This window comes from Arabidopsis thaliana, chromosome 2, assembly GCF_000001735.4.
Source record: "Arabidopsis thaliana chromosome 2, partial sequence".
In the NCBI taxonomy this organism is placed as follows: domain Eukaryota; kingdom Viridiplantae; phylum Streptophyta; class Magnoliopsida; order Brassicales; family Brassicaceae; genus Arabidopsis; species Arabidopsis thaliana.
In genome coordinates this window covers 16,406,891-16,422,967 of record NC_003071.7, presented here as the reverse complement: position 1 = coordinate 16,422,967, position 16,077 = coordinate 16,406,891, and the positions used below count along the sequence as shown (strand labels likewise).

The 16,077-nt window shown below is 36.5% G+C and overlaps 5 protein-coding genes across 13 annotated transcripts; 4 read left to right on the top strand and 1 right to left on the bottom strand.

The window, feature by feature from the left end:
* Positions 1-809: 809 nt before the first annotated feature.
* JAL23 (jacalin-related lectin 23) lies at positions 810-3,485 on the top strand. 3 transcript variants are annotated; one of them, NM_001336766.1, is made up of 6 exons: positions 810-884; positions 995-1,145; positions 1,377-1,595; positions 1,799-2,266; positions 2,377-2,832; positions 2,927-3,485. In NM_001336766.1, the coding sequence occupies exons 3-6, from the start codon at positions 1,395-1,397 to the stop codon at positions 3,179-3,181; spliced, it is 1,380 nt and encodes a 459-aa protein (NP_001318382.1). In that variant the 5' UTR covers positions 810-884; positions 995-1,145; positions 1,377-1,394; the 3' UTR covers positions 3,182-3,485. The 3 variants fall into 3 exon arrangements, with proteins under 3 accessions (NP_001318382.1, NP_181465.1, NP_001323546.1); NM_129490.4 differs by lacking the exon at positions 810-884 and having other exon boundaries at positions 1,061-1,145; positions 2,927-3,455; NM_001336767.1 differs by lacking the exon at positions 810-884 and having other exon boundaries at positions 1,110-1,595; positions 2,927-3,474.
* Positions 3,486-4,450: 965 nt separating this feature from the next.
* Positions 4,451-5,491, top strand: AT2G39320 (Cysteine proteinases superfamily protein; the record flags this gene model as incomplete). The annotated part of the gene is made up of 4 exons (NM_129489.2): positions 4,451-4,477; positions 4,577-4,651; positions 4,797-5,016; positions 5,129-5,491. 4 exons carry the CDS (start codon positions 4,451-4,453, stop codon positions 5,374-5,376), a joined length of 570 nt encoding a protein of 189 aa, NP_181464.1. The 3' UTR covers positions 5,377-5,491.
* A 631-nt stretch (positions 5,492-6,122) lies between these two features.
* On the top strand, positions 6,123-8,934 carry JAL22 (jacalin-related lectin 22). Of its 4 annotated transcripts, NM_001084552.1 has the most exons (6): positions 6,153-6,189; positions 6,638-6,845; positions 7,169-7,280; positions 7,371-7,630; positions 7,904-8,362; positions 8,452-8,895. In NM_001084552.1, exons 2-6 carry the CDS (start codon positions 6,645-6,647, stop codon positions 8,704-8,706), a joined length of 1,287 nt encoding a protein of 428 aa, NP_001078021.1. In that variant the 5' UTR covers positions 6,153-6,189; positions 6,638-6,644; the 3' UTR covers positions 8,707-8,895. The 4 variants fall into 4 exon arrangements, with proteins under 4 accessions (NP_181463.1, NP_001078021.1, NP_001154564.1 ...); NM_129488.4 differs by having other exon boundaries at positions 6,123-6,189; positions 7,169-7,630; positions 8,452-8,934; NM_001161092.1 differs by lacking the exon at positions 6,153-6,189 and adding an exon at positions 6,231-6,258 and having other exon boundaries at positions 7,169-7,630.
* Positions 8,935-9,093: 159 nt separating this feature from the next.
* Positions 9,094-13,429, top strand: AT2G39300 (CAP-gly domain linker). 4 transcript variants are annotated; one of them, NM_001336763.1, is made up of 6 exons: positions 9,094-9,509; positions 10,069-10,337; positions 10,416-10,774; positions 10,877-12,171; positions 12,261-12,467; positions 12,548-13,429. In NM_001336763.1, the coding sequence occupies exons 2-6, from the start codon at positions 10,099-10,101 to the stop codon at positions 12,857-12,859; spliced, it is 2,412 nt and encodes an 803-aa protein (NP_001324687.1). In that variant the 5' UTR covers positions 9,094-9,509; positions 10,069-10,098; the 3' UTR covers positions 12,860-13,429. The 4 variants fall into 4 exon arrangements, with proteins under 4 accessions (NP_001324687.1, NP_181462.4, NP_001189711.1 ...); NM_129487.6 differs by having other exon boundaries at positions 10,416-12,171; NM_001202782.2 differs by lacking the exon at positions 9,094-9,509 and adding an exon at positions 9,762-9,907 and having other exon boundaries at positions 10,416-12,171.
* Positions 13,430-13,811: 382 nt separating this feature from the next.
* Positions 13,812-15,833, bottom strand: PGP1 (phosphatidylglycerolphosphate synthase 1). Its single transcript, NM_129486.5, has 6 exons — positions 15,322-15,833; positions 14,944-15,041; positions 14,810-14,860; positions 14,579-14,692; positions 14,428-14,484; positions 13,812-14,325 (listed from the first exon to the last, which is right to left on the bottom strand). Exons 1-6 carry the CDS (start codon positions 15,692-15,694, stop codon positions 14,128-14,130), a joined length of 891 nt encoding a protein of 296 aa, NP_181461.1. The 5' UTR covers positions 15,695-15,833; the 3' UTR covers positions 13,812-14,127.
* Positions 15,834-16,077: the final 244 nt, after the last annotated feature.

Below are 16,077 nucleotides of genomic sequence, written 5' to 3'. Positions count from 1 at the left end.
GTATGTACAGATTATGTTCTACGCGAAAGTGTCAAATGTTTAGTAAGAAATCGGGTTTTAATCCATATAATAGATATCAAGGTAAGATTATACTGTTGCGGTGATTATTATATCGGTGAGGATAGAATATTGTGGCTGTGACTTTGTAACGTTAAAAGTTTAAGACAAGAGAGGAAAGTTTATGAGCAAGTAGGGTAGGATATATAGATGAAATAAACGTGAGAAATGAATATGTGGATGCAATTTCAGTTTGTTGTGTGGGGCTTGTTTAATACTATACAGTATACTTATATCGTCATTGATTTATATAGTACACCTATAATAGAGCTATCAACATCACACTATAAATATTTACCCTACCATGCATTAGTTGATTCCTCTATCTGCGATTAGTGGAAAATTTTGGTATTTTATTGCGATGTATATGAATAGGGTACAATGTTGTCATGGTAGTATTAGTTTATTACCAATCACATATCCAGCTTAGGAAATGATTATAAAGCTATGCATTCATACTTGGACTAACAAATAGTTTAGTTTGTTTTTTTTTCATTTTTAAGGATTAATTTGGTGATTCAAAATGGATGAGGATCTAGCGGAAGTTGGCACTTTGCGGTGATGAAGGAGGACGTGAATGGGACGACGATGTAAACAGTATATGAAAAATATTATAACAAAATTTCTTTGTGAAACAAAATTGTTTTGTTCCTCTGTTCATTACAATCATGGATGTCTCCATCTGACAACTTGTAATATGCTAGTATTATTGGACTCTTATCAAAATCATCTATTGCTTTATTTGTTAGAACCTCTCGTCTCGTGACATATCGTCCAGAATGATAACATGCAGCCAGGATGCTCTTGAGATCTCTAATATATTTTGGGTTAGTTTGGCTATTTCTCTTCTAATATGACTTAAATTACAAATTATGGGGATTGGTTTGGCCTTGTAAAATGTTTTCCTTCTCATATTCTTTTTGAAGGAAAAGTAAAGGGAACAGAAAAAGGTCAATCATGATTTAGTTACAACTTACAAGTATAACTAAATTATTGGAATCAACAAAAACGTGTTCCAAATTGTATCAATAAATAGACATAGTTGATAGTTCCTTAATTTCATTCTGAATAAGATCAAGAATTTACAGGTTCTCTCTTCTCTCTCTCTCAAGTTCTGATTTGTTTATACAAATTACAACTTTAGTTTCGTAAATAGGTACTCATTAGTTGATCATTGCTCTCTATGTCTTGCTATGCAATTCAATAGGCTAGTGTATCACCAATCACAGATCCGGGATCCCGGCTTAGTAAACATTATAAAGCTTGAATATACACTTTATTTGGATTTGGATAATTTAGTTAAAAAATTCATTTTACAGTATTTGAAAAAATACAAAATGGCGAAAATCTACCGGAAGTTGACAGGCTACGGTGGTGAAGGAGGGCGTGAATGGGACGATGATGTATATGAGGGTGTAAGAAAAGTGTATGTAGGACAAGATATCAATCGTATCACTTACGTCAAATTCGAGTATGTGAAGGAAGACGGCCAAGTCGTAACAACTGAATATGGGAAAATCATTCAACAACCCAAAGAGGTTCTTCACTTCATTTACCCTCTCATCACATTCCAAATTTTCTACATCAAATATCTAAAACTCACACTACAACACTATAACAAACTATTATACTACAAGCTCCGATCAATTATAAGTTCTTTTCGTGAATTTTAGTTTCTTGATTTTTTTGGTTAGAAATTTTAATTTCTTGATTGAAGAAATGATATTTAATTCATAAACAGTTTGTACTTCAATATCCGGACGAACATATCATAGCGGTGGAAGGAAACTATCGCGGAGTGGCTCTATGTGCCACAGAGGTGATCACAAACCTCGTCTTCAAGACCTCAAAGGGTAGAAAGTCACCACTGTTTGGTCCAAACTTGCTTGGAATTACGACCGGTACAAAGTTCGTTATTGAGGATGGAGGAAAGAAGATCGTAGGGTTTCATGGACGGTCGGGTAATGCTCTCGACGCGCTTGGAGTTTACTTTGTACATGGCTCTCTAACAACGTCTCCGCCTGTTTACAAGCTGGATGCCCAAGGTGGTACAGACGGGCGTGTTTGGGATGATGGTTCTTACGACGGCGTTAAATCGCTGCGTATTGGTCAAGATAATTCTCGTATTACTTATTTAGAGTTCGAGTACGAGAAAGGCGGTAAGTTAGAGACATGTCGCCATGGGGTGAAACAAGAAAGATCACTGAAGGTAAATTTCTAGAAACTGTGAGATATAGTAGAACAACCAAAATTTAGGTCTTAAATATAACTTTTGATATCTTGCGACAGAAGTATTCTTAAATTTTGATTTTGTTGCAGTTTGAGCTTAACCCGGATGAATACATCAAATCGGTGGAAGCAACCTATGATAAACCGGACATTTTCCGCAATGTCGTCATTACATCGCTTACATTTGAAACATCGAAGGGGAGAACGTCATTCTCTGGGTATAAGGGAGGTAAGAAGTTTAAGCTAGAGCAAAAGGGTCGTAGGCTTGTCGGGTTCCATGGAAAGGAAGGTTCAGCTATTGATGCCCTTGGAGCATATTTTGCACCTATTCCTACTCCGACTCCTATAATTCCAGCCAAGAAACTACCAGCAATAGGCGGCAGCGGAGGAGTTGCATGGGATGATGGTGTCTACGATGGTGTAAGGAAGATACTTGTAGGACAAGGTAACGATGGTGTAGCCTTTGTCAAGTTTGAATACAATAAAGGAAAAGATCTTGTATCTGGAGATGACCATGGGAAGATGACATTACTCGGAACTGAAGAGGTCAGTTCCATAAACAAGAGTTATGTTTTTTCTTTTTTCAGCTAATTTTATTTTAAATTATACACTTATCCTTGTTACTTTTGAGTCTTTGCAGTTTGTGCTTGAAGATGGTGAATATCTCACGGCCATAGATGGCTATTACGATAAGATTTTCGGAGTCGAGACACCAATGATTATCTGTCTTCAGTTTAAGACGAACAAAAGGGAGTCAACTCCATTCGGAATGGATTCGGGTGAGAAGTTCTCGCTTGGAGAGAAAGGCCACAAGATCGTCGGATTCCACGGACAAGCTAGTGATGTTGTTCACAGCATCGGAGTCACTGTCGTGCCCATTACCAACACCAAGTGAAAAACCTTTTATTATATAAGTAAAACCAGCCAGTGCCATGTCGACTAAATGAAAACATTCAATAAGGATTGGTGTGTTTACTCTACTACTTTTGATGTGTTTGTAACTTACTGTTTCTGTCAAATATGTCCAATAAGAATTGGTGTGCTCTCTTCAACTATTCAATAAATCTACCATGAGCCGTGTCAGAGTAGCTAACATTGAACACACAGCCCCACTGATGTAATGAAACTTTTTACCCACTATTTTAATTGCTCCTTGTAACATTTCAAAGACATAGACATTAGAAAAAGAAGCTTTCTCATTGTTGTCTTCCTCAAAGCCCAGATCTCTAAAGTGGTCTTACAAGATTTGATTATGCATATGTTGCCCAAATGACTAAAAGTAATCTTAACAAAAAATAATATTAAAAGTAATCGAAAATGAGTCGTCCTATATATTTAAGAAAATAAATATATATTTTTCCTACATATGAATCTAATCATGACTAAATATGTTTTTTTTCTCCGGATTTTCAGATTGGAGTTGCACAATTTCACCGAAATCAAGATGAAAAGTGATGGAAATTGCCATCTAATTAATATTTCTAATTCCTTTTACTCAATATATCAAATACTTGATGTCATTTTTTATCGTACTCATTTATTCGAAAATTTTCGGATCAAAGCAAATAATAAAATTAAGTATTCGATTAAAACGAATCGAATAACAAATATCCCCAATTTTCCGGATATTCGATTCGTGCCCAGGCCTACGTGGCACATATACAAGTGAAAATGAAATCATACGCAAATAAAACAATACCATCGGTATAAACATAAAGAAATGAACTATTTATTTTTCCTTAAGATAATTGTAAATTTCGTTTATTTTTTTAATTATGGAATTTTTTGCTTTTTCTTTTTCGTTCTTTTAGTATATTAAAGGATAGGATCATCATAATTCACAATTAACTGTTGGAGAAAGATTTTTTTTTTTGAGAAACGTTAAACCTAGCAGCCCTAATCTTTTCTAAGAGAGGAGATCGAGACTCTGTTCTGAATCAATAACCATCGATCAATCTCAACTCTAAAAGATGTCTAATACTCAGACCAAGTCGTTGTGTTTGGACGGTCTTAGTGATCGCGAAATACTTGAGTATAGGTATTGATCGATTCTTCTTGTAAACTTTGTTCCAATTATTTTTTTGCCTGATAATCTCTGACTATATATGTTATTTCTTATTCTTCCTGGATTTTCAGATTGGAATGGGAAAATTACACCGAAATCATGATGAAAAGTGATGGAAATTGCCAGGTAATTAATGTTTCTATATCAAACAATCAACTTGATATATATTTTTGATCGTATTATGAATAACCCTTTTTCATGTTTTTGTCAATAATTCTATTTCAGTTCCGTGCTTTGGCGGATCAACTTTATCAAAATTCGGATTGTCATGAACTTGTTAGACAAGAAATCGTAAAACAGGTAATATCAATCTTCAAACTTTTGATTGTTTTTTTCATACGTGTATTAATGTCATATGATGATTGATTGATTGATGACTCTCAGCTTAAAACTCATCCGAAGATTTACAAAGGGTTTGTTGATCATATGGACTTCTCCCATAAAGAACATGTCATTGTCCACTAATTCCCAATGGGGCGATGAAGTGACTTTGAGAGTGGCTGCTGATGTGTATCAAGTAAAAATAATACTCATTACATCAATCAAACTTATTCCATTTATGGAGTTTTTGCCCAAGTCTCAAAAGGAACCGGACAAAGTCATTCATATGAGCTATCTAGCTGGGATCCATTTCAACTCCATCTACAAAAAAAATAAAGAAAAAGGTTAACGTTCTCTTCCTTCTCCATTGTATATACATCTCATCTCCTTACTCTTGATTTGAGGCTTTGAGCAATATTGTATCATTCTTATTCTTCGTCTTGTTGGCTGCTTCAGGTTCACGTTCATCTTCATCATCGAGTTCTGCAGTCTGGATGAAGCTACAGAGGAAGAAGGAGAATGAGGCGAAGAAAAAGGAGGAGGAGGAGAAGGAAAGGAAGGACATGGAGAAGGAGGAGAAGAAAAAGGACAAGGAGGATAAGAAGAAGGATAAGGAGGATAAGAAGAAAGCCAAGGTGCAGAAAGAGAAGAAGGAGAAGAAGGAGAAGAAGAACAGAAATCACCACTTTCACTATTCTGAATGATTTGTTTTGATAAATTAAGTGTATCTGCATTTGACAAGTTGTATGTTATTATTGGGATCATTGTGGTTGTTTTGACTCTTTTATGTTCTTTTCGAGCTTATTCTAGTTTTGAGCCTTAGATACTGATAATCATAAAACACAACATGATAATGTGAAAGAGTCATCATGACATAACATCAGCGTCCCAAAATAACTTGACCATCGTCTCCATGGTATCCAACCGTCGATCCTCAACGACTCCAAAAAGCAAGGACATGAATATATGATGATGATAAGCCAAACTTTTGCATGAACACAGTTTATACAAAATTTAAATAACTGTTAAATTCATTTGAAACTTTAATGAATGATATTTCTGACAGTAACTTAGGAAATAAAGCTTATACACCGTTTTAGTTTGAAGATAATAATTCTAAATCTGTTTTCAAAATGTGCAGTCAAAAAGATTCTTAATACTAAATAGGAGATTTTGGTGGGAATCGCAACATTAACATCATCAAATTTGTTTTAGTTAACAATATATTGAATTTGGTTTATGCTGTTTTGATGAATTGTTTTGTTCATCTGTCGTACTTTAAAATATCTCTGCATCTAGAAAGTTGTATGCTATTATTATATATTGCACTCGTAATGGACTCTAATTATTTGTTGCATTTGTGAGGGAGTCTCTCGTGTCACACGAGTTGATTATTAAAATGATTAATTAAAGACAATCAAGAAGACCTTGTATGCCAAAGATTGTCAATAAATACACACAATTCAATACCCATAAGCTTCATCTCCTTCCATCATTCAGAGCTCAATAATTAACTGGTTATCTCTCTCCCTTCAATTTTTTTTTTTTTTTTTTTTTTTAAAGTAACTCCTAGTTTCCACTACTATGTATGTTGCTTCACAAAATGTTTTTAAAACAAGAAGTAGCTCTTTATATGTAGATATGTATTCTTGAATATATTAGATTTAACAAACACTTTTAAACCTAATTGATTGATTTATATTACACCACATCACCAATAATAGAGCTATCAACATCAAACAGTAAATATTTACCCATGATCAGTTGATTGTTCTATTTGTGTTTCTTGGATCATTTTGGTGTTTTTGCTATGTATTTGAATAGGCTATACAGTGTTATCATGGTATTTATGTATTACTAACCACAAACCAGCTTTAAAAACTATATATAAAGCTGTACATATATACTTTCGTTTTTGGATTATCTATATAAGAAGTAATTTTTGCATTTTACAATATTTTTTAGATTCGAAATGGCGAAGATGTACCGGAAGTTGGCACTCTGCGGTGGTGAGGGAGGACAAGAATGGGACGACGATGTATATGAGGGTGTAAGAAAAGTGTATGTAGGGCAAGATCTCAACCGTATCACTTACATCAAGTTTGAGTACGTGCAGGAAGACGGCGAAGTAGTAACAACTGAATATGGGACAACAAATCAGCACCCTAAAGAGGTTCTCATTGCATTTATTCTCACCCTTAATTTTTTGCGATACTAGTAAATTACTCTTGTGAATTCGGATTAACGTTGGATAAATCCTTTAAGACATAAACAAGAAGAAGCAAGTATTTCTGAGGCGGATACCCTTTAGTGACTCTCTAATTTTTTTGTATTACACTACTTGTGTAAATGAATAAGACACAAACACTAAGACAACGTTATAAAACCAAAACTCAGATACTGTATATTAGGACTAGGAAATCTTGAGAATTATCCTAAACCTATCAATATTAAATACTATAAATTTTATTGAATATATGTTACTATTACATACAGTTTGTAATTCAATACCCGGACGAACACATCATAGCAGTGGAGGGAAGTTACCACCAAGTGGCTCTCATTGCCACAGAGGTGATTACGTCCCTCGTCTTCAAGACCTCAAAGGGTAGAAAGTCTCCATTGTTTGGTCCAAACTTACTTGGAATTACGACCGGTACAAAGTTTGTTTTTGAGGATGAGGGAAAGAAGATCGTAGGGTTTCATGGACGGGCAGGTGATGCTGTCGACGCTCTTGGAGTTTACTTTGTATTGGATACCACGCCGTTCCCTCTTTACAAGCTTGATGCCCAAGGTGGTACAGACGGGCGTGTTTGGGATGATGGTTCTTACGATGGCATTAAAACGCTGCGTATTGATCAAGATAATTCTCGTATCACTTATTTAGAGGTTGAGTACGAGAAAGACGGGGAAGCAAAAACATGTAACCATGGGGGGAAAGGAGATACACCATCCGAGGTAACTTTACTAGTTCTTCTTATACACGACTAGTTCAATAATTTCTCAAAAATGTTATAAATTGTTAAACTCTATTTATATGTGATCATTAGTACAACGACATAAATTAGGTTCCAAATATCAATGATTAATTATTGTGTTTGTAGATTCTTTGCAGTAGTATGAAGTATAACTCTCACACACTCCGGTTCAAATTTTTGTAGATATAATTGACACATGTATTTAGATCTCTTAAGACAAAAAGTCTTCTTATTTTGTTGCTTCTTGTTGCAGTTTGTGCTTGGTTACCCAGATGAATACATCAAATCGGTGGAAGCAACCTATCAGAAGCCAAACATTTTTAGCAATACGGCAATTACGTCACTTAAGTTCTTAACATCAAAGGGGAGAACATCATTCTTTGGGTATAATGTGGGTAAGAAGTTTGTGTTGGAGCAAAAGGGTCATAGGCTTGTCGGGTTCCATGGAAAGGAAGATGCAGCTATTGATGCTCTTGGAGCATATTTTGGACCTGTTCCTACTCCTACTCCCTTGATTCCATCTAAGAAACTACCAGCGATAGGCGGCAACGAAGGAGTTACATGGGATGATGGTGTCTACGACGGTGTAAGGAAGATACTTGTAGGACAAGGTAACGATGGTGTATCCTTTGTCAAATTTGAGTACAGTAAGGGCAAAGACCTTGTACCCGGAGATGACCATGGGAAGAAGACATTACTCGGAGCTGAAGAGGTCATTTAAAAACAACAATTTTTTTTTTTTTTTTTCAATTCATTCTAGATTATTTACACTTATCCTTTGTTGGTTTTGAATCTTTGCAGTTTGTGCTTGAAGATGGTGAATATCTCATGAACATAGATGGCTACTACGATAAGATCTTCGGAGTTGAGGAACCAATAATTGTATGTCTTCAGTTTAAGACCAACAAAAGGGAGTCAATGCCGTTTGGAATGGATTCTGGTAAGAAGTTCTCGCTTGGAGAGGAAGGCCACAAGATCGTTGGATTCCATGGACAAGCTAGTGATGTTGTTCACAGCATCGGAGTCACTATCGTGCCCATCACCACCACCGAGTGAAAACCAGTTAGTCATATATACTACATGAAACTTCCAATAAGATTGGAGTGTGTGTGTGTGTGTGTTCTCTTTACTATGTTACTTTTAATACGTGGTTGTAAGTTCAAGTAACTTACTGTGTGCTAATAATTCCAATAAGATTGGCTTGTGATTTCTTGTTATTTACTGCCAAAAAATTAATCTGGTTCTAAAAATCTACATGCCTATTAATTTCAATAAATCCCCTAATCAATTCTAGTTATTTTATTAGTTAGCATAAATAGAAAAAAAATACCACATTATTATTACAAATCACTAAGATTTATTAGTCCACATTATATTTTACTGATAATTATCAAAGCATGGTACTATTTAAAACCTCAAACAAGTTAGCAATTAAAAATCTCACAGAGACTGATTATCTTATTTGTTTTAATTAAGAGAAAGGCAAAAACAAAATTGAGTAATGCTTGCTTACCAAAATATACAGCTAAAAAAGACAATTTTAGGCCCACAATAAAAAACAATCAAAAAGGCCCGCTCCTTCAAAAAGATTTAAAAAGTGAACGGACTCAATTTCCCATATTACCCTTCATTGCTACTCGAATTTACGGAGAAACCCTGTTTCTCTGTCCTTACGCCTTTCTCTCTCCGTTACACTGCCGCCGTAACGCTTTCTTCCTTCTTGTAAAAAAAGTCTCTCCGTTTAACTAAACGCCGTAAAAAAACTCAGCTTTGATAATATCGGTTTTGATTTTTGATTGAGTTTCCCTCCATATCTCCTCGATTTCCGATTTTGAGGAATCAATCTCTCTGTTTATACGGTAAACTTCATAACTCCATCGATTTTTTGGTTTCTCTATTTTGAATTTCAAACAAAAAAACTGTTACTGATCCATATTTGTATTTGATTGATCGTAAATCCTCTGAAAATTTTCTTCTTTGTTTTCTTCGCCACTGAGAGACTCAGGTTCGATGCTCTGCTTCGTTTTTTAAGGTTTTTTTAGTGGAAAGGTTTAAAGGGTAGTTATGTCTTTTTGACTTGTGTTACGACTCACTTCGATGTTTATGGATCTGTCAGAAAAGCTCTGACATTTTCTTCATTTTGATCGTAATTTGTGGCGATCTTGATCTTGTTTTCTATTTTTAAACCATTATATCTAAATCTTCAAAGCTAAAAATAAAGATGCTCTTGAATTATTCTCATCGAGCAAGTGTTTAAGTAAGACTTCACTTTAGAACACTCTCTGCTCTGTTAAACCTTTGTGTTTCATGATTACTGTCTCTAATCAATGTCCCTTTCTATGCGCTGTTTTGCCTTTTGTTTTTTGAACAAAGAAGAAACCTTTTTCTTATTTTGCTTCTTTATAATTTTGATTCCAGCTGCACAACTCTAGTGAACCTTTGTTACCAATGAAGAAGCTTTTCTTTTTCAAGTCATCATCTGGTAATGGAACTGATCATAATAAACAGCTTCACAAGCAAAAAGATGATCACTTTCAACGATATTTGAATAGTCCAAAGGGTCTTAACAAGTCTCAGAGTGAAGTATCTGGAGCTGCTCTTAGACGAAGCCGTTCTTTGTCCTCTGCTGCTTTTGTCATTGATGGAACTTCTTCAAATCAGCATCGACTGCGGAATCATTCGTCACGGTAATAAATAAACTCTTCTTTCTATGACATTGTTGTTGTTGTTGTTATATTAAGTTGTTAATTTGTATGTTTCATCAGATGTTTAACTCCGGAAAGACAATTTAAAGAATATGGAAGTATGTCAACATGTTCTAGCAATGTCTCGAGTCAAGTCTTGGATCGTTACATTGATGGAGAAGAGCATTTAGAACGGAGTAAGCAAAAGAGCGGTTCTTTGCATAGTAGTAGTCTCTCTGGGAGTAGAAGGAGGCTTCCACCGCGAGCTCAATCTCCTTCACCGTTATCAGAGAGTGGCAAAGATAAACGGAAGTCTAAAGGTTTGAGGGATGCATCAGCTCGTTCACTTGCAAGAAGTGTTATTGAAAGACTCTCTCATAATACTCAGGGCAAGTCGAAGGCTTTGAGTTATGAGCCCATCAGAATACAAGATGTTTGCGGTAAAATTCTTGACTCAAACTCGGATGTTTTGGCTAATGTTGTTGTTCCTTTGACTGAAGAATATGAACCTGTGAATGAATATTATCCGGACGACCAAACAGAGCTGCAGTACCAACAGTTTTTCTTACATGGGAAGGACATGTGTAAGGAAGACGATGTTAGTTCAGAGCTGGAAAAGAGATATAAAGAAGCTGAGAAGAGAGTGAAGTTGCTTTCTGAAGAAATGGAGGAGAAGAAGTTTCTTTCAGATTGTGATTTCGATATTTCATCTTTGGTTGGAGATATTAGACAAATGGAAGAAGAGAGGGTAGGCTTAGCTTTTGAGGTTTTAAGTCTTTTACGGTCACAAATGGATGAGAGGGCTTCTACTAGGGAAGATATCAGACGGGTAAAGAATGATTGGGACTTGCTTTTAAAGCGACTAGAAAAAGAGAAGACTGAGTTACAAGTTCAGTTAGAGACAGAGCTTGATAGAAGGTCAAGTGAGTGGACTTCGAAGGTCGAGAGTTTCAAGGTGGAGGAGAAAAGGCTGAGGGAACGTGTCAGAGAGCTTGCTGAGCATAATGTCTCACTCCAGAGAGAAATATCGACCTTTCATGAAAAGGAAACTGAGCGTATCGATATGATAAGACATTTGGATGAAACAGTTACGGAGTTGAGTGCAACAGCAGAGGAAATGCGTGAAGAAAATTTGTTTCTTATGCAAAATCTCTCCAAGTTACAAGAGAGTTACACTGGTAGTACCGATGATCTTGATTACGTAAGAAGAAACTTTGAAGAGAAAGACATGGAATGCAAGGAGTTACATAAATCTGTTACAAGACTTCTAAGAACTTGCAAAGAACAAGAGAAGACAATCCAGGGACTTAGAGATGGTTTCTCCGAGGAAATTAAGAAGCAACCTTCAGAGCATGTGGACAAGAAGCTTCAAATGGAACAACTAAGGTTGGTAGGAGTTGAATTGTCACTGAGAAAGGAGGTAGAATCAATGAAGCTCGAAGCTGAATCTCTTCGTCGTGAGAATAACTGTCTGCTGAATCGTGTAAAAGGAAATGGAGAAGAAGCTGACATTATGACGACCTTCAAGCTAGATAATGAAATGAAGATGCGTGTATGTCACTTGCAAGACCAAGGTATATCAATGTTAAATGAGAGTACTCAGCTATGTTACAAGTTTCTGAAAATCATCAAAGAGAAATCAGTGAATAGTGGTTGGAGTGAGCAGTTTCTGATTGAATCTGAGATGAGGGTTCATGGAATAAGACGTGGAACTGAAAGCCTGAAGAGGAGTTTGCAGACAGTAACAAGTTTATTGCTTGAAAAATCCAATGAGATGGCATCAAATTCAGAATCATCTTGCTCAAGTGCTGCTAGGCCTAGCAGCCGCTCAGTGGAAGTAAGTTTTTTTTTCTTCAATATCTGTTCATTACATGTTTATCTGTTCTGTGTGCTGAATGATTTACCTTTTTTTTTTATCTAATTTAGAAATCCCTGAGAGCTGAACTGAGAGCAGAAACTCTAGTCACGAGTTTATTAAGAGAGAAATTGTATTCCAAGGAACAAGAAATCGAACAGCTGCATGCAGAAGTAGCCGCAGGGGTACGGGGTAACGAAGTTCTTCAATGTGAAATTCAAAACGTATTAGACAACCTATCACTAAACAACCATCAACTAAAAGACCTCAAGCTGCAGGTATTTCAGACTTTACATTTTTGTTACTCATAACGAATTAAAGCTCCTCGAGTGTGTTCTGATGATTGATTTAACACCAGATGGTGAAGAAGGACGAGAACATAAACCGGATGGAAATCAATCTTCAAGAAGCTGCTAAAGAATTGCTTACATTACCAAAAGTGTTGGAGGAAAGAGAAGAGATGTGGAAGGAAGTGAAGGAATGCAGAAAGAGAAACATGGATTTGGAGTCAGAGAAGGAGATGTTGAAGAAAAAGGTAGAGAAACTTGAAGAGGACACACTCTTTAAGGAAGGTCAGATCACGATACTAAAAGACACGCTTGGAAGCAGACATTTTGATCTTCTTCTCTCCAGTCCTGAGTTCTCATATAATGATTTCTTAGTCCAATAATAAAGACAACACAATTAACAAATGTATATACAGGTGTCTGTTTCTCGTTCTTGTTTCTATCTTTGTTGCGGTTTGGTGCTTCATTTCCCGGATGAATGAACATATGAACTCAACCTAGCTATCCTATAAGGCGACGAAATCCTTCACTTGAACCGGCTTCGTCATTGACTCTGATCGGCAAAGATTGTAGACATGCGTGGCGATATTATCTGCTTCTAGAGTTGTATAACGGAGGGTCTTTTTCAACGTTGTAGGAGACAATATATAGTTTCGTGACCAGCTATCACTTTCTTTGACGGCTTCAACGTCCGTCACCGTGAGAAGATAAAACTAAACGCTAATGTGGCCATGGCTGCTTATGAGATTGATTCATGAGTATGGCTCGGCTCTATCTGCGAGAGCCACGTCTTTTTCTTCCCTAAGCACTTCTCGGGCAGTCCATCGCATGAGGTAGCGGTGATGACGTGGAAAGCGGAAGCAATCTATTTCCGTACGTTTGTTTTAATGTTCTTGAGAAAATGCTTACATTTTTCAAATAGCCGTACGTAATCCGCGTGCATTCATTCGAACATAATCCGCACGTTGAAGTGGAAGCAAGTGCATTACTTGCAGAGAACTGATGCCATTTTCGGCAGCCACAAAGTCTATAAGAGTAACTCTAGAATTCTACATAGACAACTTCATAGAAATAAGCAAAACAGACAATCAACAATTCTTCTTACCAGAGATGGGTTTTTTGGGGAATTGACTTATTTCCTTTGGCCTTTGACCTGATGTTGACTCTGCCTAATTTTGCTGAAACATGAATCTGACCGGGACCATTGGGTATGCTAGTGATACCAGAAGTCAGAGGCATAATCCATGTGCATATTTAAACGAATCATTTTACAGTTAATATTGAATGCATATGAGTAAAGATGATTGAACCAAACAAAGCTAATCAGAAGTAGACTTTTTGTTTGATAATTTGAAACTGCGGTGTATGAATAAAGAATGTTTGTTCCATATGTTGGAAATACGTATTCATCGTTTATACAATACACTCATTATAAGGCTTTAATCTCAACCAAGACTATGTTGCACACTCTATATTGTGTTGGAAAAGTGCAAAGCAAAATCATCTACATATTCTCAAACTACTTAAATGTTGCAGCATTCAAGTTTTGTGCTCTTGTACAGGCGATGACTGAGACCCTTTCCATCAATACATAAATCCAAATGCAGGTCAAAGCAAAACAAAACCAATAGATGAATTACTACTACTAATACTACTTCATTAGTACTTTCCATATCTTCCTCATATAAACGGCTAAAGACCAAACAGATAGTCCTGCTGATACATAAAGCAAGCCAGCACCTGAAGCTACGAGCCATCCAACATTGCTATCTCGGCTTGCAAGAAGTATGGTTAGTGCTGTCATCTGCGTGGCGGTTTTCCACTTGCCCAAGTTATTTACAGCAACTGCCTGCAAGCATCAATCAACGCCATTTCATGATTCAAAAAGAAGAGAAACAATAAGAAAGCTCTTAGACACCACAATATCAGAGATGAGATGTTGGTGATTTACCTCTAAAAGCTTTCCATTTTGAGATGCAGCCCATTCTCTTACTGCGGACATAGTAATCTACAAACGTATTTTATACAGTTAAGGACATGTTTACTTATTCTGCAAGTGAATGGTATTAAGGAATTACAATCAATTATGCTATAAATCTTACCTCCCTACCAATGATTGCAATAGAAGGTACGGTCAATAACCATGGAAGTGGTCCTAATTCAGCAACTTGGATAGGTTTTGTACACAGTAAAATCAATGTAGCTGCAACCATAAGCTGAAAAGCCAAGACATAGATAAATCAGAGATATGTGTATCTAGTCTACATAGATCACTTTTTCAACTATATAAAGCTTTGGTGTTAAAAAGCTTAAAGGAAGACAAGTCTGCACACCTTATCAGCAACTGGATCCAAAAAGGCACCAAACGCAGAACCTAACCTCATCTGAAATTTGTACATGATCAGACCCGTTAAGATTGCAATGTGAAATGCGGTCGAAGACACAGATGATGGTAAAAAGAAAGAACCTTGCGGGCAAGATAGCCGTCAAGCCAGTCTGTAATGGCTGCTGCAATGAAAATGCTTGTTGTAGCAGTTGTTCCCCACCAACTATCAACGTAAAAGGCTATGAGCAAAAACAAACGAATGAACAATTTTACATAAGATACAATCCAAAAAAACTAGATTAGAACTTAAAGTAGTGGAAACTAGACGTTCGATAAAACGAACAGAAAAGCTTAGAATCCACATTAGCCAAAGATTAAGTGTATCTGTGTTTAATGTTGTTTTCAAGCAAAACCAAAAAGTTGAGCTCAGGAAACCCAGAATGGATCATGATAACTTATTAGTTCAAATACTGTGACACATTCGAATCCAAAACAATTGGAGGTAACAAAGTAACGTACTTGCGACGAGAAGCGGGACGGCGGCGACACGACCAAGTGTTAATACGGTAGGCAATGTAAGAACTTTGGAAGATGATTGCGACGGAGGCGGTGAAGAATTATCATCACTATCAAGCTGACCGTGACCACTGAAACTGTTTCGGGAAGAGGAAGTTGGTCTGCTTTGCTCCGACGAAGAGGATGAAGAAAAGTAGGATAGACGGTGTTGGTGGCGAGATATTTGAATCGGAAACCTTAGAGATGTACGGGAGGAGTAACGGGAAGTGATAATGCAACGGCTAAGATGCGCCGGAAAAGAAAAGGTTGGGGATGGACGTAACGTGCGCCGCAAATTGACATCGACGATTAACGAAGCCAGACCGGATCTGAGCATGGGCGAGCTTACTAATTTGGATCGCTTCGATTTCTGATTGCAAATTGAAAAAAATGGTAAAAATCGAAGAAGATGAAGTTTAAGGGTACCTGAAAAGTTCAAAGAAATTGGGAAAGACAGTGGCGACTTTGGTGGATTCTAAAGGGCAAAAGTGACTTTACCGTAAAAACTAAACAAGTGGATTTATAGTTCAGTTAGGCCCAAAACAAATTAATCCACGATTAACGACGACGGTGTGACGTGGACTCAATAGGGTATATAAATCCCTTTTAATCAAACATGAAACAAATGGGCTCTAGTTGATTTAGGCCCAAAATTATTAATTTCCAGTATAAGTTTATTTCAAAAGAAGGACAAAGGTTTCGAGTATTTGATGATAAGTA